The sequence below is a fragment of the Gopherus flavomarginatus genome, chromosome 1 (genome assembly GCF_025201925.1).
Source record: "Gopherus flavomarginatus isolate rGopFla2 chromosome 1, rGopFla2.mat.asm, whole genome shotgun sequence".
NCBI lineage: Eukaryota > Metazoa > Chordata > Testudines > Testudinidae > Gopherus > Gopherus flavomarginatus.
The window spans coordinates 53918085-53945059 of NC_066617.1; the positions used below are offsets into that span (position 1 = coordinate 53918085).

General features: G+C 44.9%; 1 protein-coding gene across 6 annotated transcripts in view; it reads left to right on the top strand.

Moving 5' to 3' along the window:
* DOCK4 (dedicator of cytokinesis 4) overlaps positions 1–26975 on the top strand; it is a 423715-nt gene that overhangs the window by 258281 nt on the left and 138459 nt on the right. For all 6 annotated transcript variants that reach the window (XM_050935998.1, XM_050936000.1, XM_050935999.1 and 3 more), the window contains 3 exons: positions 16247–16371; positions 24710–24872; positions 26215–26321. In XM_050935998.1, the coding sequence (XP_050791955.1) occupies positions 16247–16371; positions 24710–24872; positions 26215–26321 (395 nt within the window). The remainder of the gene's footprint in view (positions 1–16246; positions 16372–24709; positions 24873–26214; positions 26322–26975) is intronic.

Sequence of the window (26975 nt, forward strand, 5' to 3'; positions counted from 1 at the left end):
CATGATCTACCCTCTTTCCCCACTGTCAGTGTCTCCAGCAAGAAGGAACTGAGAGTGGAGGGATCTGGCGGCAGCCCTTGCATTGTGGCAAATGTGTGCCACTCCGCGGCACGGCAGAGACGGTCCTCTGCAGATACTACTGAGGGCAAAACTTCTGGCACTGGTGCATGTGATGAGCGCACACACCTATTATGGAATGGACATGAGCAACGCATCTCGAAGAAAACCAGTTACAGAAAAGGTAACTGTCTCTTTTCCTTGCCCACTCATTCTCACTTCCCTTTTTTGAACTTCCTCTAATTCTGCAATATCCTTCCTGAATGGCGTGACCAGTATTACACCCAGCATTGGAAATGCAACATTTATATAGCAACGTTATTTTTTCTCTAATATTCTCCATCCCATTCCTAATGCATCCTAAAATCGTGTTTGCTTTTTTTGACCACAACTGCACATTGAGCTGAAGTCTTCATTGAGCTGTGTACACTGACACTCAGCTCCCTTTCCTACAGTTAATATAGAACCCTCACAGGGTTCTATACTGTAACTTAATTTTTTCCCCCATAGTGTGCATAACTTCACATTGTGAACATTGAACTTCACTTGGCATTGCATTGCCCATTCACCTATCTGTGTTAGGTCTCTGAAGTTCCTGACAGTCCACTTTTCAAGAAGCTATTGACTCCATAACTACCAATGTCACTTCTGGATCTATTCTTTTCTCTGCTTGTGTGTAGGAACACATGTTCCAATAAATCTATTCCTCCACTCACACATTTTGCCCCCTTTCTCTGGAATTTAAAAAAATGCTGTACGTAGAGGCTTGTGGGTTGTGTAGTTATTATGAAAATAACCTCATAGCCTATGATGGATGAAGCTGTGAGCATGTTCTTTATAAGTTATTTTCAATAATTTATGACTTTGAGAAGGAAAATTGCATGTTTAGCATACAAGAGCTCAGGTGAATTTAAAAGTAATGCTAATGAGAGCTGTGGCATTAATTCACTGCTCATCATGTTGAGCATTTACCTCTGCATCTGATTGTACATTATTTACTTAATAAAGAACCAGTACTTTTATTAAATAAATGTGCATGCAGCGAGAAACAAAACACACTTGTGTATTCTTCCATGAAGAAATGGTGTGAATTTTTCACCTTCCACATTAGATGACGCAGGGCTTCCTACTTTTTCTATGTTTGTTTCTTTTCCTAGTTGCCAAGACTACAAAAGTTAGTAAATTTTTTTACCTCTGCTAGTAATGTTGTCTGACTGCATTAGGTACCCAGAAATGAGTTTAAAAGAATATTGTCAAGTAAATTCCAGTGTCCATAAAACTATTATGATCTGTGAGGAATATATCTTCTGCATTCAAAATCCTGCTCTAATTCCTTTTTAAAATCTTCAGTTCTGCCAGACAAGCTACCATTTGTGCAAGCCTTGGAGAGTGGGGGACTGGAGGAGATATACATGAGCACGTCTCAAGATGGATGAGTAAAATGAGCTTTCTCTCTCCACACACAATTTTCTCCTCCTGCTGTGTTGATTTGCTTGGTGCATTGGGAGACAAGGTAGTGAAAGTAGTGGGCTGAGAAAGGGGTTAGACTTGTGGAGTGCTCGGAGAACTTGTTAATTGCAGCTTTGCTCCCATTATAGCTTATGAGTCTGGAGAGGGGAGTAGAGAGAGCCTGCAAAGTGAAATTCAACAGTGTTTCAGAGATCTGGTTGCTTTCAGGTTGCTGCTTCTGCAGTTGAAGTGGAGGAGCAACCTGTGTGTGGTAAGCAAATTCATTTAGCCAGATGCCCCTGACCTCAAGTGCACCCAAGATTTCAGCAAGGCACTGTCAGGTGTGTTTCCCTAAAAGCCCCAGGGGGAAGAGCACTTCTTTAAAGAGACTGCTGGCAAAAGTAGTCTGGGAATCTACTTCTGCATGAGCTAGCATAGGCAAAATAACTGAATTTCGTAAATCGTCATGCAAAAAACTTTAGGTGTCTCAAAATCCTGTTGAGGACTCAAAAGCTATTTTAGAATCAATTTATGAAAACTGTTGGAAATCTGGTGAAAAATGCTTCACTAATTTCAACCTTTCCTGGTAAATATGTGCATAATTTAATTAGTACTGTTGTGGCCTGTGTTTTGTTAATATTATTTTTTATTTATTATGTCTTTGTAAATCTTTTACCTCACTTTTGTTCGAAAGAATTTGTTTTAAGTCTACTAGTTAAAATCCTGTATGAGACAAAATTACAAAACTATTGAGTCAGGAGTTCTTTCTTGAATGGACCATTCACAATGTGCTGGCTAGACTAGAAGTAGACTAGCTTGTGGGTGTTACCCCAGGAGCAAACACATTTGAAATACTGGTACATAGTCAATACTGGTATCTTTAGATGCAAATATGATATATGCATACAAACAGGATAATCATATTTGATGGATTGTAACTTGTCCATTGATACCTTACATGACATACTTTGTACAAGATTTGTTGCAATTATCTAACAGTAGCAGTATTAATTATATCAGTGGTTATATTTCCATCATACAGCCTCACAGCGGCATCCAGCTGCCCAGGCTTCTCGCCCCGGCTCCCAGCCGGGGGCAGGATCCAGCTGCCCAGCTCCCCAGAAGAGTGAGAGACAGCTGGTCTCTAGCCCTCTGGCTTTCTTCTCAATTTCATGGCTCCTGCAGTGTCTACACAGACACTGTGTCGCCCTCACTAAACCAGCATAAGCCCTACACCTCTCATGGAGATGGAATTATGTTGGTGTAGTAGGGCATTTAAACGGGCGAGAGCAAGGCTGTAGTGTAGATACTGACATAATTAGACAACTTATGTCGACTTAACTGTGTGGTGTAGAGCAGGCCTGAGACTATATCAGCTCCAGTTCTACTTCTGCAATATGACCCGTATGGATGGCAGCCAAACCATAGAAACGTAGGGCTGGAAAGGACCTCGAAGTCATCAAGTCCAGCCCCCTGCAGTTAGGCAGGATCAAGTAAACCTAAACCATCCCTGACGGGTATTTGACCAATCTGGTCTTAAAAACCTCCTGTTTTTAGGATTCCATGACTTCACTTAGAGGCCAATTCCAGTGCTTTATAGTTATAAAGTTTTTCATACTATCTAACCTAATCTCCCTTGCTGCAGGTTAAACCCATTAATGCTTGCCCTATCTTCAGTGGGCATGGAGAACAATTGATCACTGTTTTTTTATAACCGCATTTAACATATTTGAAGAATTTGCACAATCCAAATAGGCCCAAACAGTTTTGATTTGAGCTCATTTGCCTGGTACCCTGTAATTCCTTAAGCTGTGTTTATTCCCTATGAGAGACCATCAACTGTCCCAGATTCCAAGTCTCCTGTGCCAGCAAAGGGAATACAAGGTCTCTTATGCTTCACTAATCTTATTCTTTCTCATCTAGAATCTTGTCATTAGATCTATCAGCAAGAAGAGAAATAGCTTTTCTGTATGCATGTCAGAGACACTTCTCTAATAAGCTTTGAGGTTGGTTCTGTACAGTCTTTTGCTCCCTTAGTGATTAGTATAATTTGATCCAAGATTAAGGCCATTTTTGGCCTGCAAGTTGCAAACTGATATCATATTGTTTAACAGCTGTGTAAGTGGTGCTCAAAAACAGTACAAAAAACCTTTGCTATCTCCTTATGTTGTATCAGAGAGTGATGCAATATTACTAGTAGAAGCCTCTTGTGGATAAAATTATACCTTTTCTGCTTACATATATTGCACTGCAGCAGAGTGATCAAGTAGACATAGGGAATCAGTTTTAAAGCTGACTTCCAAAAGGTGTACCGTTATCAAAAAGCTCTTCATGCTTTCTGGAAATTGCACAAAATATTGCATATTTCTGGACTTATAACCATAGATATTTAGCTTTCCCTGAGTTCTAAAAAATGGCATATTTCTTATAATTGTATTCTGTCATGTGACATACGTGAACTTAGCTCAGTATTAGTTTCTACTGATTCAGGCTGATGAGTGGTTCGTTTTTGTTTAGCTGATTCATTTTATTAAACTCCCCAAACCCCACACATTTTTCAATTAAAAATCAACACAGTCTCTGTGAGAGTAGTTTTTATATGAATGTGTTGAAAATACTATGTAAGTCAAGGATTTATTTGCAAACTAAACTGGCCTTGGCAGCTGCAGCTTCATTCACAATTGCAAAGCCATAACAAAGCGTCAGGAAGAGGCCATCGCCCACCTAAAATACAATCAATTTGTGTTTGGCTCCAGTAGCAAGTAATCAAATTGTAGTTTATTTCACCACAAAGCTTTTTCCAACATGGTTAGAACTTAAACTGTCATTATTTTTTTTTTTTTGCTAGAAAAGGAAAAAACTGCCCTCGACTGCAGCTTATAGGTTTTAAACCTTACTCCCCATCTTCAAATCACCTCAGATAATGTCCTGTCTCAAAAAGTTTGCAAGGCTGTACAAGTCATTCTGCAGGCTGCTCTGGCTTGGCTGGAAAATTAAAATTGTTGCTTGCTTTACTGTAAAAAAAATAATTGTCTTTGCACTACCTCCCTTTGCACTAGCTCGCTGTAGCAGAAAACCCCCAAACTAGTCCCTACCTCTTCCCCCTACCCAATTGTAATTTGGATCAGATTCTATATTAAGGTTCTATTCATAAATTGTTAATAAATGATGAATAGATGTTTTAATAAAAGGTTTATTGAATGCTACAGATTGCAATAGAGCCCCAAAAAATCAAAATAAGTTGCTTATATCCATGGATAATAATCTATAACACCATTTTCTGCTGTACTTATTTATAACCCTCAATAACGCATATTGGTGGTATCTGTAACATACTTATAACATGTTTTAGTAAACATTTATTAACTCTCTATCAATTAACTTTTCATATAAAACATGGCTAATATTTGATTCGCTCACCAATAGTTATAAGTTTCCAACAGATACTCAGCTGTGCACTTCTACCTTGGTCCCACGCCTTCCTCCCAAGCCATTGCATGGGTGGCTGAGATCAGCTAAGCATATCCCATTCCTGGCTGCCTAAGCTCCTGTAGGCTCAGTTCTGCTTCTCTAGTCAGCTGTTTCTCTTCCCACTATGACTTACTATTATTTTCATTTTGTAGCACGTAGGTGCCTTATTTATGGACCAGGATCCCAGCGTGCACAAACCCAGAACAGATAGTCCTTGCCCCATAGAACTTACACTCTAAGACAAGAGAAATCAGATGGGTAGAGACAGTCTGGAAACACCTGAGACAATATTAATCAGCATGATAGGCAGTTGTCTCCATACATCAGCAGCCTAGCTGTTGTCAAGTTTTTTGTAGACTGGTGCAACTTTTTCTCTTTTGCTCCACTCCCACTCAGCCCCTTTTAGATACTTTTCCCTTTGAATGGCTGGTCAATGCTATCTTGTCTGATGTCATTAAGCCTGCTTCCGGGATCCTGTATCTTCTTTGTTAGGCAGGCAGGAAACTCAACACTTTTTTACTAGGTCAGATAGCAATTGTACTTGCCCCAGGCTTCTGGGCAATAAGATTTTTTCTCAGCCTGGCAACCAAGCTCTGGAGGTGTTTTCTTCACATCGAGGTTGACATACAATTGCAGGATCATATGGAGCATCAGGCAAATAGCCCTACACTATGTGCAGCAAATACTCAGGATTCATGGGAAAGTTAGGGCTGAATCACAGACGGTATTATTGCAGTTTCCCCGGCTTCCGTTAATTTAATATGACCATACCATAACTTCTGTATTTTCCAAGATTTGCGTGGAGATTTAATCCCACAACTCCCAGTGGAAGTCCATGTGAGAATCTTCAGATCTGTAAGTTCTTCTTCGCATGTTTGCTTACGTCGATTCCATTCTAGTTCTAGGTGAGTGCGTGCCCATGTACACAATCATCTTGAGATTTTTACCTTAGCAGTGTCCGTAGAGTGGGCTGTAAAACCCCCTTGACTACTGTACTCATGCGTTGGTACGTTAGGTGCTGTCAATCCTACACCCTCTCAGTTCCTTCTTACCGCTTGTGACAGTTGGTCGGAGTGCTTTGTTATGCATCACAAGAGCATTAATGGTTCTTACAGTCCATTGTTCTGTCTGGGGCTGTTAATAAACAAGAAAAAAATGGACCTTAATACCCGAAAAATGCATATAGTTCATTGGAGCAGTCCTCAACTCTACTCAGGCCAGAGCCTTCCTCCTGAGGCTTGGTTGCAAGCCATGGCAGACCTGATCTTGTGCATGCAAGCCCACCGTCTCACCAACGCTCACATTGCCTGCAATTGTTGGGCCACATGGTGGTCTGCATTTGTGTGGTCTGGCACACGTGGCTCCACCTCAGGCTCCTGCAGGCGTAGCTGGCTTCGGTCTATGTCCCCAACAGACACAGTGTGAACTGTATGGTCAGGGTCCCGGACACGTACTGTCATCACTCAAATGGTGGCGGAATCCTGCATCGATGTTGGAGGGGGTTCCCTTTGCAGCTCTGTCACTGTTGGTGACCCTTTCATCTGTCAAGGTCCACTTGGCTGCTATTTCGGCCTTCCATCTGCCGCTCGATGGTAAGTCAGCTTTCACCCAGGACATGACTGCCAGGTTCCTCGAGGGACTCAAGCACCTCTACTCACATGTTAGGGAACCCGTTCCACCATGGGACCTGAATCTTGTGTTGTCATGGCTCATGGGATCCTGCTTCCCCCCCCCCCCCCGCGAGCCTCTGGCTTCCTGCTCTCTCCTTCTCTTTTCCTGGAAGTTTGCATTCCTGGTTGTGATAACATCTGCCCTCCGGGTCTCTGAGATTAGAGTGCTTGCCTTGGAACCGCCCTATATGGTCTTCCACCCGGCTTTCCTGCCCATGGTGGTCTAGCAGTTTCATACAGGCCAGGACATTTACTTGGCTGTCTTTTTTCCAAAGCCACATTAGTCGGAGGAGGAGCATAGATTGTATTCCCTAGACATCAGGAAGGCACTAGCCTTCTATATTGACTAGACCAGGGGTTGGCAACCTTTCAGAAGTGGTGTGCCGAGTCTTCATTTATTCACTCTAATTTAAGGTTTTGCGTGCCAGTGAATACATTTTAACATTTTTAGAAGGTCTCTTTCTATAAGTCTATAATATATAACTAAACTAAGGTTTTAAAAATGTTTAAGAAGCTTCATTTAAACTTAAAATAAAATGCAGAGCTCCTCGGGCCAGTGGCCAGGACCCAGGCAGTGTGAGTGCCACTGAAAATCAACTTGTATGCTGCCTTCGGCATGCGTGCCATAGGTTGCCTACCCCTGGAATAGACCAAGCCATTCTGCAAGTCAACGCAATTGTTTGTCTCAGAGGCCAACAGGATGAAAGGTGTCTGCTGAAAGAATTTCTTCTTGGATCACTGCCTGCATTCACTTCTGATGTGATCAGTAAAGGTGCTCCCTTTGGCAGTTGTAACCACCCATTCAGCCAGGGCACAAGCCTCTTCCACAGCTTTCTTACCCAGGTGCCTATACAGGGTATCTGTAGGGCAGCCACCTGGTCATCCATCCACACATTTGCATGCCTTTACACACTTACCTAGCAGGCCCGGGAGAATGCTGGCTTCAGTAGAGCAGTACTGTAAGCCACTAGACTGTGAACTCCGAGCCCACCTCCAAGAATACTGCTTGTGGGTCACCTAGAATGGAATTGACATGAGTAAGCACTCGAAGAAGAAAAAACAGTTACAAAAAGGTAGGTTGTTCTTCAGGATGTGTTGCTCATGTCTGTTCCATTACCTGGTCTCCTCTCTGTCAGAGTTGCAGGCAAGAAGGAGCTGAAGGGCATAGAGTGGGCAGTGCCTAATATACACATGGGCATGGCACTCAAGGGGGCGCTATAGCTGAAGGTACACATATTGCTAAGGTAAAAATCTATGATGACTGTGCACATGGGTTTGAACACACCTACAAATAAAATGGAATGAACACAAGCAATATCTTGAAGAACAACAGTTAGAAAAAGGTAGATAGCTGCTTTTTTTTTTTAATGTTTAGGTTTTGATGTGGTAGAAAAATATATTGAACTATTTCTTCACACAATGTACAGTCAACCTGTGGAATTCTTTGCCAGAAGATGTTGTGAGGGCCAAGACTGTAGCAGGATTCAAAGAAGAACTAGATAAATTCATGGAGGATAGGTCCATCAATGGTGTCTGTTTGCCAGAAGCTGGGAATGGGCAACAGGGGATGGATCACTTGATTATTACCGGTTCTGCTCATTTCCTCAGAAGCACCTGGCATTAGCCACTGTTAAAAGACAGGATACTGGGCTAGATGAACCTTTGCTCCCACTCAGTATGGCCGATCTGATGTAGAAGAAAAGGAAAAATATACTGTTACCTTTTGGCCAAGTGGTGCCAGATTTTCAGGGCCATGCAGGCCAGTCGCCTGTTTGGTGACATAGAGTCAGGGTGCTTTCTTTGTATAATCTGTTTGTTTTCTGAAACAGGAATGGTAACAAACAGCAAAATCCCTTTAGCAGAAACCTCAGGCCTTGCACCTAGGTCCTGTCCAAGAAATGACCATGTTGCCTCTGTCTTTTACAAGGACTGACAGACTCACAAGCCAGAACTGTCTGCCAGACCTTCTGTTGACTCTCATCTCATGATTCCAGATCCACACAGAGAAGCAGCTCTTAGCTCTGCTATAGCTGTGTGATTGGTTATCAGACTCTGGTCATTATTAGCTTCATTAGTGACCTTGTTGATATATACCTGATTTATACCTACCCCTTTCTAGAGAGTTCCTTCTACATCAAGAGCCCTTAATGGTGGGCCATTATAATACCAGCTGTGATCCACTGGAGTTTGTGATAACTGACAAATGCTATCTATACACACACAGTTTTTGAGGAGATGCACAAGTCACATCTGTGTTTGTATTTTTTATACCCAATATGTATATAATAGGTAGAGCTGGTAGTGCCATTTATACTTAAAGTTGTTTGACACTACCCATTAGAAGATCTTGATCTCAGTTTCTTATAATTTTAGAAAACTTAACAGGTTTTAATTTACCATGCTAGGTATCTGCCTCAGGATGACTCTTAAAAAATAAATATATATGCTTCACCCAAGGAATTCAGATATTTCAGAAATGAGATTGGGGAAATACATTGTTTTCCCATATTAAAAAGCAAACAAAACCCATATGCTCATATACTTACTAGTTTGGCAGCTAAATTTGTACTGATCATGCTTCATCTCTACAATTACTGCTCCTGATTTCAGCTGCTTTTCTTATTACACAGCCCTGATTTGTCCCCAGAGGACCATCCGCTTTGTGCACTGATTGAGGCAGTGGTCCTATGGAAAAAATAGCATGGTATCATGTAATTAAAACTGTAGGATAACACATATGCACAAGGGAGCTAAATTAAGGCTGCGCACATAACCTTAATTCTAACATTTACTAATTTAGGAAGACTTGACTTTACAACTTAAACATTCTTTTACTCTATTGCGACAGACCCGGACCAGTGGAGTACAGGAGTCTGGTAGAGGGTAAATATACTGGTCACTGGATGAGTAGTTTTCTGTTCCCTGAGTGACCAGAGCAGGGGCTGCACTAGAGTAATCAGGAACCTGCTAGAACCAATTAAGGCAGACAGGCTGATTAGATCACCTGCAGCTAACCAAGGCAGGCTAATCAGGGCACCTGGGTTTAAACAGGAGCTCACTCCCAGTCAGGCAGGGAGGAGCCAGAGGAGAGGAAGTGCGTGTGAGGAGCTGGGAGCAAGAGGCGCAAGGAGCTGAGAGTGAGAGGCTGTGCTGCTGGAGAACTAAGGAGTACAAGTGTTATCAGACACCAGGAGGAAGAGCCTGTGGTGAGGATAAAGAAGGTATTTGGAGGAGGCCATGGGGAAGTAGCCCAGGGAGTTGTAGCTGTCATGCAGCTGTTACAAGAGGCACTATAGACAGCTGTGATCCACAGGGCCCTGGGCTGGAACCCGGAGTAGAGGGCGGGCCTAGGTTCCCCCCAAACCTCGCAACTCCTGATCAGACACAGGAGGAGTTGATCCAGACTGTGGGGAAGATCACTGAGGTGAGCAAATCTGCCAATAAGCGCAGGACCCACCAAGGTAGAGGAGGTACTTTGTAACATTATTTTTTTTTGTGTATAATATATAGACATATATAGAAAATGCGAAAGATTTCTTGAGATCTTGGCTTCAAGTACTGTAGCATCCCAGTACTGTTATGTCTACAGCGTGTATATGTGTTTTGTTGAACTAACTGTATCATCTAAAGGTATTTAATATAAATAAAATGGGCTATGATGCAATAAAAACATCAAAAGCATTGCATTGTAGTGCTTCAGATTTGATATTGGCCTTGTGACTAGCCTCTTCTTGTTTTATCTGCCTGACATTGAGTGTATTTGCTTCATATGGGTATTTAAGTATAGCAGCCATTCTACATGATTCATCTTTCTGTGTGACTCAATCATTTCCCCTTGCTTTTCTACCCATCTTTTACCCTATAAAGCCACGTTGTTCCTCCTACAGCATGAGAGATGTATGCTTTTCATTGTTTTAATTACCATTGGAAAAATCCATCTTTTTTCCAGTAAGGCAACCCAGATGACTGGGTTTATCTGAGATGTCAAAAACAGGGTAGAGTTTCCGGAGTGAATTTAGGTCAGGAAGTGTATTGTCTAAATTATACACCCCCCTCTGCCCCACTAAAGTCTGCTGTGGCACATTCCTCTGATAGCATGTTGATGTTATGAAGGGCACATCCTCCTCTTTTGTCCCTTCTTCCCTGCAGTTAGAGCTCTGTGGGCAACAAAAAATGACTTGGTTTGGCATTTTGTTAAAAAACTGAAACTTGGGCCATGTCATTGAAAGCTTCACAAAAATTTGTAAAGCTTTTGGGCCTGCCAGAACTATCATCTTGTTTTGCATCAGACTTCTGCACAGTTGAAAAAAATAGAATCAGGAGGATTCTGTGGTTTCAGCTGAATTGCAGATTCATTAGGACCTAATATTTCTGGAACTTGGTGGTATGTGTTTTTATGAAGACCACATACAAAGTATGCACAACTCCTTATGAAGTGGAACTACTGAATTTACAGCAGATGCATCGCCTTTGTATTCATAGTTCTCACTTCCATGCCAAAATTATTCCTCTTGCAAATCATCTTTTTAATTAAAGAGATGCATTTCTTAACAATTTATCTGAATTTAAAGCTCTTCAAAGTGAGAAACTAGAACCAATATTTGAGTAAACATGTGCCACACAAGGCCCTCACGTCACACATTTCTGTTAGTTAGCATGCTGTGTTATCATTTCTAGAAAATTTTATAAGCTGTTTTTTAAGAGTAGACAAAGTTTCTGTAAAATCCAGAAATAGCAAAATGTTAATATTCCTGGTTTGCTTGCCACTTGAATAACATAATTTAGATCCCATCCTCCTCTTTGTTATGGTGTAGTCCTAAAGGGCTAAAACGAAATTGGTTGTGCAGCAAAAAAAAAAAATTCTGTACCTTTTGTTCATAGGGCCATAGTTTGGATGATGTTTTGGTGGGATGATTTTATTAACAGTCTCACGTGTATCAGCTGAATAATGTGAAAACACTCACTCATTTCTGCTACTTGAAAATCGTTAGACGCATGAAGTAGAAAGTAGGCAAGGAAAAGTGACACAATATGATTCTATCCTGCAAAGTTTAAGTTGATTGAATCTTAAGATGAACTGTTGTATTGGTGTGTCGTCATTGTTATTATTTATAGAATATTTATTTGAATATTTATGATTCTACAATAAAAAGAACACCCTTGATGATTGGGCATCCTTGATGATTTTTTTAAAAAGTACATACATATGGCTTTGTCGTGTAGCCCGCATCTGTGTACAGCAAGGTCATGATCAGATGTTGTATAGGAATGTGTATGCTCCCAGTGAAGACTTGGCATGACTCTTCGTACTATTTTCGGTCAGTTTTTTGCATCTGTCCTTTTTGAAGTATATACAACCTTTATGCATAGTTGCTCTCTGTTCAGGTCTGTCCTTGGCTGTGTCTTCGAAGTCATCCATATTTATGCCACAAGAGTTAACATTCAACTTAATGGTATTTTTGAAGTGTTTACAATGACCACCCTTCCTGCTCTTTCTGAGTTTCAGCTCACCATAGAGGACTTTTTTGAGAGTCTGCGATCACCCATTGTGATAACTTGATCTGTCTGTGACACTCTACCCCAGAGTAGCACCCTGGAACCCCCATAGTCACCACTGTCATGTAATTATGATGTGTTTTGTACAAAGTATGCCTTGTGACGTATAATTTTAAAAAGTTTTGATCCATTGGATTGTGTGTACTATCCTTGTGTGTGAAGTTATGAAGTTCTGGGGGGTGTGTGTGTGTGTTACTGAAATATGTTGTGAGGTTGGGAACACCCACAACCAACCTTTCAGGTACAACAATGGAGTAGCCAGATGCTCTGATGGCCAATTAAAGAGAATCCACTCTCCCAATGGCCGTCCTAGAAGACTTCTCAGAGAGAACCTGTAGGCAATCGGGACTGCCTGATTCCCAAGTCAAAAGCTATAAAAGAGAAGTGATATAATGACTTGGCCTGTCCCCACCCCACCCCTCAACACTTGGAAGAAACGTCTAGAGTACAAAGACCTTGAACTGGCCGAGGGTGGTCCTGGGATGGAAGGCAGTTCCAGCCTGTGTATTAAAGATCTGTCTGTATCATCTGTCAGGGTGAGACACTGCTTGATTCAAATCCTATTTTGTTTGTAGAACTCAGACTGCGAATTTACTTTTATTTCTTAAGTAACCAACTTTTGATCTCTATGCTTGCTACATATCACTTAAAACCTGTCTTTCTGTAGTTAATAAATCTGTTTTATATTTTATATAAAACAGTGTGTTTTGGATGAAGGGCTTTGGAAATCTCAGCTCAGTTTACCAAGCCTAGTATGTGCCCTCTCCACATCATGGGAGGGGCAGACTGGATAATGAACTTACATTAGACAGGCTTCTGACCAATGCAAGACAGTACAGCTCTCGGGTGCAAAGCTGGGGAGTTGGGGGGAATTGGCTGGATCCTCCCTATTGCTGGTTCATGAGTGACTGAGAGTGCTTGGACGTGATCTAAATTTACGTTGGGTCTCTGATAGAAGTTTCTCTGATACTGTTTCAACAAGCCAATGCAGCAAAGTACAAGCAAGGATCTTACCACCCTGCTGACAGAAGAATGGTACACTTGATCTTTACAGAGCATGGTGTACATGCTGATGAGTTCTTTGGTTGCTGAGTCTGATGCATCAGTTACAGTCCCATCCATAGGTAGGGCACACCCGTGCACTAGCAATGCTCTGAGTCCGAGCAGCAGATTCTTTCCTCCTCTGATGCTGGTCATCACAAAGCGTGATCCAGTCTGCCTCACAATGCCTTGCTCCATTTACAAGCTGACTCTGCCAACCAGAGCTGCATTCTGCACTCCTTTCCCAATCATCCACAGAGGTTCCAAAGGATAGTAAATCATCTTTGCAAGCATCCTGCGGTCTGCCTCTCTTTCTAGACTCTTTGCGAACTTCAGAATACAGCACAATCTTCAGGATCCTGTAATCTGGCATTTGCTTGACGTGTCCAAGCCACCTGAGTCTTTTCTTACTAATCAACATTCCCATGAATGACATACCAGCATGATTTAACACTTCCACATTTGTCACCCTTTCTTGCTGTCTTATTCAAAGAATTTTTCACAAGCATCTGATATGAAAATTGTTTAGTCTTTTGGTAAATTTGGCATAAGTCGTCCATGTTTCTGAGCTACATAAAAAAGTGCATAAGGCGCATGTCTCCATAAATATGGATTTTTACTTTAGTTGACAATTTGTTACTGTTCCAGGTTCTGTCTTGGAAAAGACCAAAGTTCCTGGCTACTTTGCCGATTATACTAGTGAGCTCAACATCAAGATCTACTTTGCTGGTAACAGTAGAGCCAAGGAGGAGCCTTGATAGCAGGGAAGCCCTGATAGTAAAGCCCTGATAGCAAGGAAGACAACCTGATAGTTGCCACAGTCAGATTTATTTCCTTTATTTTTGTATAATATAATTATTATTGCATCTTTTGAAATCCTGAGGAATTTTGTCCATTTCCCAAATATCCTTAATAATTTCATATAGCTAGTTGACAGTTTGGAGGCCTTCAAACTGAATGATTTCAACTGCTGTTCTCTCTTTCCCTGGTGATTTACCTGTCTTCATTTGTTCACAGCTTTTTGCATTTCTTCAGTGGGAGGTAACTTCACAATTTCTTCATGTATGGGATGCTGTGTTAGTTCAGTTCCTCTGGCACCTGTGAGTTGACAGTAGAGGGAAGGTTGAGTAGTTCAGTAAAGTGGCACACATCTTTCAGAGTTGTCTGTCTTGTCCTTGATTAAGGTAGATCCAGTTGAACTCTTTAGTGGAGCTGGACCTGATTTCAATGGGCCATAAATGGCCTTGAGGGAGTTAAAACAACTTTGAGTTGTTACTATTGGCATAATGCTGTATTTCTTCGGCTTTCTTTTCCCACCAGTTATCCTGTAGAACACAAAGCCGTTTTTGAGCCTTGGCTTGCAGGTGCTTGAATTTCTTTGTTTTAATGTTGATTCTTTATCGTTTTCCCAAGCCATAAATGCATCATTTTTTTCCTTGAGGATCTTTTTGATTTCATCATAATTTTCATCAAAACAATCATAGTGCCATCTTTGATTTTTGCCTAGAGTTTCTTCTTTTGCTTAGAGGTTGGCTGATATCAGTATATACCACTGAGTGTATTTTTTGGATGATGTAATGCTATCAGTTTTTTTTTCTCTGTTTTCCCTCAGTTTTTCTTGATGAAATGAACATTTCAAGTTTGCTATGTTCAATTTTAGTTTGATCTGTTCGGCACTGTTTCATTGAGTGGAATACCACTTGTAAAATGAAAATGGCTCTGGTCATCCTGTAATCGGTCCAACAGTTCGCTTATCTTGATGTCCCTAATGTCTCTTTGCTGTATAATGACATAGTCAATCGGGTGCTAGTGCTTTGATCTCAGATGCATCCATGAAGTTTTATATTTGTCGGCTTGCCTAAAGATTATGTTGATGATAACGAGCTCATGTTCAGCACACTTCTTGAGCAGGAGGAGACAGTTGCTGGTGATTTTTCTGATACTATAGTTCTTTCTTAGACTAATTGAAGTCTGCACTGTCTTTTCCAGCTCTGGAAGTAAAGTCTCCCTAAGGTATGAGTTTGTCTTCACTGGATGTAGATTTGATTATGTCATCCAAATCAGAATAGAACTGTTCTTTTAGTTCTTCTGTACTCTTCATGGTTGGAACATAAGCACTGATACAAATCACAAAGCATGAATTTCTAAGGGAATTTACAGAGTCATTAGGTGTTCATTTTTGCTCATAGGTAAGTCTTTCACTGATTTCAGGAAACTGTTTTTAATGGAGAAACTCATGCCATACATTCTGTTTTCCTCTGTTGTTTTCCCTTCCCGAAAGAAGGTATAGCCACCTCCTAATTCCTTTGTGTAACCTTCATCTGCAAATCTGGTTTTGCTGAAGATAGCTACATTGATGCGGTATCTAGCAAGTTATCTTACAATCAGTGCTGAACATCTTTCAGGTCTTAATGTATTATCTCTGTCCTTTAGTTTCTGTATATTTCATGTCACCACAGTGAGAGCTCTTATTTTTGTTATAGAACAACCTCTTATTAGATGATCTACCAGTTGTGGTGAGCTGGCCAGATTAGAGTAAACTTTAAATAAACTGACCCGCAAAAGTATTATGCCTGATTTAACTAAACCCTAATAGACAATTTATTGTACTACTTAAGGGGAGATATTTAAATTATGGAACATATTTAACTTTATTCTACAGTTTGGCTTCCACTTGCTATAGGAGTGTAGCCTCAATTTGACTTCTACTGAACCTAGAGGTGAGCTGTGAAGAGGAAGTTCCTAAAGTCACGGTTGTGGCCCATCATTGTTGACACAGTTTGACTGGGAGTTCTGTCCTTTTGCTGCTAAACAGCTCTAATTAATCTCATCCCTAGAGAGAGCTAAAGCCAGACTGGCTTTTACTTTGAAACATACACGTCAAAGGAATTTATCATTCTCATATGGAATTTGCCTTTCTACTTCCTTCCTGCAAAATTCAGGCTGTATTGATGTGGTTTGCATTGCCCCTTATACTGTTGGATTTTGTTTCCTTTCTATAGGCGAAATGAGGAATGATTTATACATCACTATAGAAAGAGGAGAATTTGAAAAAGGAGGAAAAAGTGTGGCCAGAAACGTGGAAGTGATGATGCACATTGTGGACAGTGGTGGCCAAATTTTAAAGGTACTATTTTGACACTAACTGTGAAGAACAAAAATAGCGAGAGTGAAGGCTTGTGTGTAGTGTTGATGCTGAGCAATTATTGTAAATTTAAACTAACTATATTTTTTCTCAAAATCCTTTTTTTATTTCCTGACATATTATGATTTGTCATATTAACCTTTACCTGAATGTCGTATTAGCAGGCCATATTGCTAAACTGCATATTCTTCTTCGAGTGATTGCTCACATCCATTCCAGTTAGGTGTGCGCGCCGCGCGTGCACGTTCGTCGGAAACTTTTTACCCTAGCAACTCCAGTGGGCCGGCAGGTCGCCCCCTGGAGTGGCGCCGCCATGGCGCCCAATATATATCCCTGCCGGCCCACCCGCTCCTCAGTTCCTTCTTACCGCCGTGTCGGTCGTTGGAACTGTGGAGCGCGGCATAGCTGTCCTCCACGTCCCTAGCTCTCCTTGTTTTTCTATCATTATCTCTATTGTAGTTGTTAATTAGACTGTTAGTTAGATAGTAGTAGTTAAGTGTTAAGTAGTTGTAAATAGTTTTTCGCCGGGGGCTTAGCCCTTCGCGGCACCCGGCACCGGGCTCATGCCTGGTTCGCCGGGCTTCAAGCAGTGTGCGGCCTGCAAGAAGCCTATGCCCACGAGCGACCCCCACGACGCGTGCCTGAAGTGCCTGGGGGAATCGCATAGATCCGACAAGTGCCGCATCTGCAAGGCTTTTAAGCCAAGGACTAAGAAGGAGAGGGATCAAAGGCTCCGGACTCTCCTCCTGGAAGCGGCACTTGACCCGGCGGCTTCGCAGGCCGTGATGTCGGCGCCGGCACCGGATCGCACCGGCACCGAGAAGACTCCCCGGCACCGACCTTCTCCGGCACCGGGGACAGAGCCTAGGCCGTCGAAGTCCACTACTCCGGCCAGGCACACCCGAGTGGAGCGCCCGGCCTCAGTATCGGCCGCGGCGCCGCCGGCACCGTCGACTCCGGGCCCGGCGGGTCCGTCGAGTCCGGTGCCGCCAAGCTCCCCCATGACATCTGGGGTTGAGATAGTGGTGCCATCTACACCAGAGGCCTTCGCCTCGGCACGGGACCTCATAGCCCTGACCGAGCCCACGCAGCTACCACCCCCGGTACCTCCGGTGCGGGTTGTGTCCAGAGGCAAGCCTATGATGTCGGCACCGTCCCGGGACTCTCGTTCTCGCTCCAGGTCCCGACGTCAGGGTCGCTCCAGATCCCGCCGCCGCTCGCAGTCCCGGCACCGCTCCCCTCAGCGGTACCGGTCGCACTCGCGGCGCCGGTCGACACCGAGACGATCGCGGTCGGACTCCAGCCGCCGTTACCGGCACCGCGAGTCCAGGAGCCGATCCAGACGTTCGCCGCACCGGTCGACCTCCCGGCGCCGAGCTGGTGGCAGGTCCCGGTCCCGGTCGACCTCCCGGTACCGAACCGGTGGCAGGTCCCGATCCCGGCACCGAAGCGGCGCCCGGTACCGATCCAGATCCCGGCACCGTGGCAGAACTCGGTCCCGCTCCCGGCACCGTTACGACTCCCGGCACCGGTCCCCGGCACCGAGACGATCGCCCGTGCCGGCCCGCGCGGACCATTACCATCCAGGGTCCGCTCCGCCATGGCCCTCGAGGCAGCCGTCCGTGTCTTCACTGGCGGACAGTGGGTACGCGCTGGGCACCGACCGGCAGGCGGCGCTGTTCAGCGAGCCTCCACAGCAGGACGCAGCCCCACAGCAATGAGGTTTCTGGACACCCTGGGCGTATCATCAGGCCCAGGGCCCCCAACAGCTCCCTGCTAGGCCGCCGACTGCAGAGCGCAGGGCACCTGAGGCCTCGTTGTCTCGCCCCCCTCCCTCCCCGGATGGGGAGGAAGGATCCAAGCAACAGGACTCCACTTTGGCTCCTGAGGCAGAGGCGAGGGCCGAGGGAGACCCCCCTTCAGACACCCTCTTGCCGGGGGTCTCCTCATCTTCTTCCCCTGATGAAGCGGTGGCTGGGACCTCCTCCAACAGCCCCCCCCCGCTGGACCTCAGGGCGCACCAGGACCTCCTCCGGCGAGTAGCCCAAAACCTGAGTCTACAAGCCGAGGAGGTCTCGGAGGTAGAGGACCCTATTGTCACCATCCTCTCCGCAGACGCTCCCACCAGGGTCGCCCTGCCGTTCATACGGACCATCCAGGCCAACGCCACCACCATCTGGCAGTCCCCGGCCTCCATTCCTCCCACTGCGAAGGGCGTCGAGAGGAAGTACATGGCTCCTTCTAAGGGCTACGAGTACCTCCACGTACACCCGACTCCGTGTTCCCTGGTGGTCCAATCTGTCAATGATAAGGAGCGTCATGGCCAGGAGGCTCCAGCCCCCAAATCCAGGGAGGCTAGGCGGATGGACCTCCTCGGCCGTAAGGTGTACTCGGCGGGGGCGCTGCAACTCAGGGTCTCCAACCAACAGGCCCTGTTAAGTAGATACGCCTTTAACTCCTGGGTGGCAGCAGACAAATTCAAGGAGCTGTTGCCACAAGACGCTCGTCAGGAGTTTGCGGCCATCTTAGAGGAAGGCAAGAGGGTCGCACGCACGTCCTTGCAAGCCTCTCTGGACGCTGCGGATTCGGCTGCCCGTACCCTCGCGTCGGGTGTAACAATGCGTCTCCTCTCCTGGCTGCAGGTTTCCGGCCTTCCGCCGGAGCTCCAGCACACAATACAGGACCTTCCTTTTGAAGGCCAAGGGCTGTTTTCGGATAAGACAGACCCTAGACTAAAGAATCTAAAAGACAACCGCGTCATCATGAGGTCACTGGGGATGCACACTCCAGTGACGCAGCGCAGACCCTTCCGGCCGCAGCAACAGCAACAACAGCGCAGGCCGTATCTCCAGTTCCGCCAGCGGCAGGACCTTAACAGGCGCCGCGGCAGGAACGGAAGGCGCAGGCATTCGGGGAACCAAGGGGGCCAAAACCAAGGCTCCTCTAAGCCCCCGCCTGGTCCCAAGCCTTCATTTTGAAGGTGCGCCCGAGGGCGCAGTAACAGTTTCCCCATTGGATCCTGTCCCCCCGTTTTCCAACCGCCTTTCTTTTTTCCTCCCGGCGTGGTCCCTAATAACATCAGACCGCTGGGTTTTACGCACGGTGCAGTCGGGATACCGCCTGCAGTTTGTTTCATTTCCTCCTCCCCGCCCCCCTTCCTCGTCCCTCTTCAGGGACCCCTCTCACGAGCAATTCCTTCGGCAGGAGGTGCAGACGCTCCTCCGCAAAGGGGCTATAGAGGCGGTGCCGGAGAACGAGCAAGGCAAGGGGTTTTATTCCCGCTACTTTCTGATCCCCAAGGCCAAGGGAGGCCTCAGGCCCATCCTCGACCTGCGAGAGCTCAACAAGTACCTGGTGAAGTTGAAGTTCCGCATGGTTTCCTTGGGGACCATTATCCCATCCCTGGATCCGGGAGACTGGTACGCCGCCCTCGACATGCAGGACGCGTATTTCCACATTGCTATCTGGCCACCCCACAGACGTTTCCTTCGCTTCCTTGTGGGGTCTCTGCATTACCAATTTGCAGTCCTCCCATTTGGCTTGTCCACGGCCCCGAGAGTGTTTACGAAATGCATGGCAGTTGTTGTGGCGCAGCTTCGGCGCAGTCGTATCCACGTGTTCCCGTATCTAGACGATTGGTTGATTCGGGGCACGTCGGAACAACAAGTCTGCAACCATGTCCGTGTGATCACCGACATGTTCGCCACTCTGGGCCTCTTGGTGAACACAGACAAGTCCACCCTGGCCCCCACACAAAGGGTGGAATTCATCGGGGCCGTCCTGGACGCCACTGTGGGCAGGGCCTTGCTGCCATTGCAGCGGTTCCAGGCCTTGTCGGCAATCGTGCAACGACTACAGACAGCCCCCCTGACGTCAGTGAGGACGTGTCTAACCCTGTTAGGCCACATGGCGGCCTGTACTTTCGTGACCAATTACGCTCGGCTCCGCATGAGGCCACTCCAGTTGTGGCTCATCAGTCATTACAGGCCGACAAGACAGCCGCTAGATATGTTAATCACGATCCCCCAGAGGGTCTTAGATTCTCTCGGCTGGTGGCTGGACCAGTCAGTGTTGTGTGCGGGTCTCCCCTTCCACCCATCTCAGCCCTCGGTGTCCCTAACAACAGATGCCTCAGATCTCGGCTGGGGGGCCCACGCAGGGACCCTGAGGACGCAGGGCCTGTGGTCCCAGGAGGAGGTGGGGCTACACATCAACATGCGGGAGTTGAGAGCGGTCCGTCTTGCTTGTCAAACGTTCTGTCATCAGCTCCAGGGTCGTTGTGTTGCGGTGTTCACCGACAACACGACGACCATGTATTATATCAACAAGCAGGGCGGCACCAGATCCTCCTCCCTGTGCCACGAGGCGATACGACTCTGGGACTTTTGTGTAGCCCACTCCATTCACCTCATGGCTTCCTTCCTCCCCGGAGTACGGAACACGCTGGCGGATCGATTGAGCAGATCCTTCCTGTCACACGAGTGGTCCCTTCGCCCGGACGTCGCCCTCTCCATCTTCCGGAGGTGGGGTTATCCCCGGGTGGACCTCTTCGCGGCCAAGGGGAACAGGAAGTGCCAAGCGTTCTGCTCCTTTCAGGGCAGGGAACCCGGGTCGTTAGCGGATGCCTTCCTCATCCAGTGGTCGACCCACCTGTACTATGCATTTCCCCCATTCCCGTTGGTCCACAGGGTCCTTCTGAAGGTGCGCAGGGACAGGGCTCATGTGATCATGGTAGCCCCGGCGTGGCCCAGACAGCACTGGTACCCCATGCTGCTGGACCTGGCCATAGCCGACCCAGTTCCCCTGCCCCTTCATCCGGACCTGATTACCCAGGAGCACGGGACCCTCTGTCACCCGGACCTGCAGTCGCTGCACCTAGCGGCGTGGCTCCTGCGTGGCTGACTGGCTCTGAGCTGCGCTGTTCCACGCCGGTGAGGGAGGTGCTCTTGGGCAGCAGAAAGCCGTCCACAAGGGCGACGTATTTGGCCAAATGGAAGCGTTTCTCCTGTTGGTGCGTGGAGAGAAATCTCCGCCCTATGGAAGTTTCAGTAGCCAACATCTTAGACTACATTTGGTCCCTCAAAGGGCAAGGTCTGGCCATATCGTCGTTACGAGTCCACCTAGCGGCTATCTCCACCTTTCACCCGGGTGCGGATGGTCACTCTGTTTTTTCCCACCCGACGGTGTCTAGATTCCTTAAGGGGCTGGAACGTTTATACCCTAACGTCCGTCCCCCTGCTCCAACCTGGGATCTTAACCTGGTGTTGTCCCGACTCATGGGGCCCCCCTTTGAGCCGTTAGCTACTTGCTCCCTGCTTTACCTCTCTTGGAAGACGGCCTTTCTAGTAGCTATCACCTCAGCTAGACGGGTGTCGGAACTCCGGGCTCTTGTGGTAGACCCCCCATACACGGTCTTCCACAAGGACAAGGTGCAGCTGAGACCACACCCTGCTTTTCTCCCCAAGGTGGTCTCAGCCTTCCACGTCAACCAAGAGATATTCCTCCCGGTTTTTTTCCCGAAACCTCACTCCTCAGGCAGGGAGCAGCAGCTCCACTCGCTTGATGTCCGTAGGGCTCTCGCGTTCTACGTGGAGAGGACCAAGCCCTTCCGCAAATCCCCCCAGCTTTTCGTGGCAGTAGCGGACCGCATGAAAGGGCTTCCTATCTCCTCCCAGAGGTTATCCTCATGGGTAACGTCCTGTATCAGGACCTGCTATGACTTGGCCCACGTCCCTACGGGCCGTGTGACTGCGCATTCTACCAGGGCGCAGGCGTCGTCGCTGGCTTTCCTTGCCCGTGTGCCCATCCAGGAAATCTGTCGGGCAGCGACCTGGTCATCGGTCCACACCTTTGCTTCCCACTACGCCCTGGTCCAGCAGTCTAGAGAGGACGCGGCCTTCGGATCTGCAGTGCTCCATGCCGCGACTTCTCGCTCCGACCCCACCGCCTAGGTATGGCTTGGGATTCACCTAACTGGAATGGATGTGAGCAATCACTCGAAGAAGAAAAGACGGTTACTCACCTTTGTAACTGTTGTTCTTCGAGATGTGTTGCTCACATCCATTCCACACCCGCCCTCCTTCCCCACTGTCGGAGTCGCCGGCAAGAAGGAACTGAGGAGCGGGTGGGCCGGCAGGGATATATATTGGGCGCCATGGCGGCGCCACTCCAGGGGGCGACCTGCCGGCCCACTGGAGTTGCTAGGGTAAAAAGTTTCCGACGAACGTGCACGCGCGGCGCGCACACCTAACTGGAATGGATGTGAGCAACACATCTCGAAGAACAACAGTTACAAAGGTGAGTAACCGTCTTTTAGCAAAAGATACGTGACAACTAGCCTTAGAGCAAATATTTTCACTTGTACTGTGAGATATAAATTAAATTCAGAATTCTCTCTCCTTAGAATAAGCTACTTGCTACCCCAACTACTGTAGTTTAGTCAATCAGTAATAACTAATATGTTTTTTACAAACCACTTACTCTGTCTTCCATTTTTGTTCGTTGTTTGGTCATAGGTTTTCTGGATATTTTTGTGGCAGCTAACTTTTAATGTTGCAATACTTGAATATTGAGGAAGGTTTTTAAAAATAAAAATGAAAACCTCTAATAAATATGTTCACATTCAAATATATCTCTGTTATTTGATGTTTAGAGAAAAGGCAACAAAGATTAGCAAATGAAGTTATTTTAATTAATTCATAATTGTTACAATGTGGAAATTAACCCATTAATTTAAGAGCATAATTAGTTCACTTAATTATATTGAAAGTAGATTTGCCTATTTAAATAAATGAGCCATTCCCAGACCCACCCACTTATTTCTACACTCCCTTTAAGGCACAGAATTGATTTTACACTCTAAAGTGCAAATATAGGAAAGTATCCCTCTTCAGGAAAGTATTTAAGTGGGTATTTAATGTGCATGTTTAATTCCCATTTCAGTCAATAGGCCTTCTGCGCATGTTTATAATGAAGCATGTGCTTAAATACTTTCCTGAATTTGTAGCATAGGCACAGATCCAGCAGAGCTCTATGTCCTTATATTTTAAGCATATGAATATTTCAGTTAAGTGGAAATACTTATATACTTAGAGTTGAACATTTGCCTAAATTCTTTACTTGATTGGAACCTTAAGTACCACCTGTCTAAGACATTCATATGTAAACAAGTGTCCTTGACTTCCCAATATTTTCACTTACAATTCCAGGTACATTTCTTTGAAAATTTACCTTTTTTTCTGTGATGAATTCAAAAGGCAATCTGATGGTGTCTTTATTGCTCCCAGTAGGACTTGGATTAAGACCCAAGGCAGAGATGGCAATGCCTTAGCCTGCAGCTTTTATTGAGCATTTCCATTATCAATCAAGACTCTCAATCGTTATCCCTCCTGTTTTGTCCTGTTCCATTTAAATTATAGCCTGTCAGTTCTACATGTGTTGAGTCACTTTAATGTTTGACCAAGCAGACCAAGGTCCTGAGAGGAGAATGGGAGGTCACACACGGAATGTGCTAAATCTCTGTACAGTATTAAATATGGCTCCCATTTAGATTCTCATACCACATCAGTGCATATCCTCCCACCCATTTCCAACTATAGTCAGGTTTATTGTGAGATGTGACCCTGCTAATGTACCAAATGAGAATGGACTCTTGCCGGTTGCAAAGTTGGGACAAAACAAATAAGGCTAAACCTCATCCTCATGTAATAACACTAGGTGAAGCTGGGACATTTGCAGAGCCCACAGCAATGGTACCTGCTAGCTGCTCTAGAGGAAATCCAAAATCACCATGATCTTGTCACAAGAATGGGGTAAATATTCCTTCCCTTCTCCAGATTTGGTGGCCAGCTCTTGCCCTTAGCATGTTAGCAAGCACCACTTATCTCCTATATGTAATGATAGGTAACCTGAAACTTCAAAGTGAAGAAACTTCCAAAACAAATGGCCCGTATTACGTATAAAAAAGTTATAGGGTCATGGCTGCAAAGGATGAAGAGTGTGTTCCAGCTTATATTACCTATAGGAAGTGGGCAGACAGCCCAGAGACTGAAACAATACAAATCAGCCTGCCCACCTGCTACCCTGCAGAGAAGAATCCATAGACCACAAGGCACTCTAAACTGTGTGCTAACCGCCTTCAGAGAATACACAGTTGCATTCCCCATGCATGCAGGTACACACTATTACGAGAACAAACAAGTTTATTTTAGATTATCCCAAAGATCTTGGAGCCTGGAGAACACTAATTTCAGGGATGATCTCACAACACTATATAGTTAATCCATCTTTAAACCTTTAACCCAGTTGTTTTCTTCATTAGGATTTTATCTCCTTTGGCTCTGGAGAACCGCCAGCTAGCAAGTTCCATTCCTTTGTGCTTTATCACAACAACAGTCCCAGATGGGCTGAGCTTCTGAAACTTCCTATTCCTGTGGATAAGTTCAGGGGAGCACACATCCGCTTCGAATTTCGGCATTGTTCTAGTAAGCGTTCATGATTTATTGCAGTGCTTTGTGTTACAGTTGCATTACACGTATTGAATTTCATAGCATCTAAACAGCACAGAGACATGGGGCAAATATTCTTTACCTATCAAGTTTCATGACAGTTTTTCAGGTTTTGCTGTCTGCTTTGGTGAAATAGGAAAAAAATGTAATACCTTGAGAAACCGACCTAATTTTATTGGTCATGAAGGGTGCAAATTTGAACACAAATTCAGGAAATGCAAAATCCAATCCCAGAATTAACTTGACTAATTGCACAGTGATATCTGTTCACTTACACAGGTAGCAGTCTAACCCAGTAACAGAAAGTATTACATATACCTGTAGTGTAGCCAGGATAATGTTGTTATTGGAAGTGGACATTTTCTGACTTTCTGGTTTTTATGTAACATTAATAATAATAAAAACAAAAACCTCAGCAGGGCTAAAACATAAGACATATGCACAGTTGCAAATACTTTGAGCTGCAAAGCTCAGGTGTGGATCTCAACTTCCCTTGAACTTTAGGATGTTAGGTCCTAGGTTTTGAATTGGGCCCACCTGCAGTAAATACATTGCATAAAGAAATTACAAGTTCATCACACCAAAGGAAACGACAAATGGATATAGCAAGGAAAATTCCCTTTGACTTATCTAAAGGCTTGTCTACACTGGCAATTTACAGCACTGCAACTTTCTCACTTAGGGGCGTTGCCAGTGTAGATTAGCCCTTAGTAATTTTTGGAAATTTGGCATCAATTCCCAGAAAAACAACACACTCATAACTTTAGAAAGGGGATTCACTTCATAAACAAACATGAAAAGAGACATAAGCTGTGTTGGTGCTAACTAGATGCAAATGGATGCCAAATATACACATTCACATGTTGGATTATTTTCAGTTGCTTTGTCTAAGGTCTTTCTTCACTGCAAAGCTTAGCATAAATGCACTCAAGTTACTCCACTGGTATTAGCCTAGCTCAAGTGAGAACAACCATACTGGGAAACAACACAGCAGCTACACAGAGTGATTGGATTAGCAGTTGATGATTTGTTGTAACTGGAGCTGCTGCATCCCTATTGCACTATTAGCAGAGTGTCAGCAGCACTCAGTCCTCAACACACACCCACACACCCACCCCTTTACTCCTGACTGGCCAGCTACCTGGAGTTTAAAGAACCACTTTAACTCAAGCTAGAGATTTTTGTGTGTGGACAGAGTTGGGGTGGGGCAAAACTCAGGTTATACCTCAAGCTAACAGTGCAGTAAAGAAAAACGCTACGACATACAGTATAAACCTAAGTCCAGAATGTGCATGTTTTTATTTATATTTGTTTTCAGCAAAAGAAAAGGGTGAGAAGAAGTTGTTTGGCTTTTCTTTCGTGCCCCTGATGCAGGAAAATGGGAGGACATTGCCAGATGGCACTCATGAACTCATTGTGCACAAGGTAATTTCAGTCAGAAATCATTTTGTGGTGATTCCTCTGAAAAGTGTGCCAAATGCCCAGAGGCATTAAACAAGGGAAGACTGAACTGTTAGCAAATGAGTGATAGTCTTATTGTTAAAATGTCCTCTCAACATTCTGTTGAGCTTATGTCCTCTGCTTATAATTGCAGTTCAACCTAGTTATGTATTTCAATGCAGCACGTACTGTAAGTCACAGTACCTCTGAATGTAGATATAAATAAAACCTCAGCTGCATAAATAATTCCATAAAGCTAAAAATTGTCACAATGTAAAAATAGTCACTCTTGGAATATATTTGACCAGGTTGACCCCTCCCAGGGCCAGCTATTCTGCAGCAGATCTCTATGTGAGGCTCATTAAAAAAATTTTTAATTCAAACGTGCATTCAAGAAGCTTTATCTGTGTTGAGATGGAATTTGATATACACCTAATAAATAAAACTTGCAATGTGTAGGTGCTGCTCTAGTCAAAAAACTATGCAGAATGATTAGTCTTTTACACCAGATGTTTGGGTACTATCTAAACCCACAGATTGAATAAGGATTTTCTATCTATAACAAGAGCCACCCATGAAAGCTCTTTTATGGGCAAACATTCTTGTTATGCTGAGAAGCAAGCTTAAAATTATTTCTAA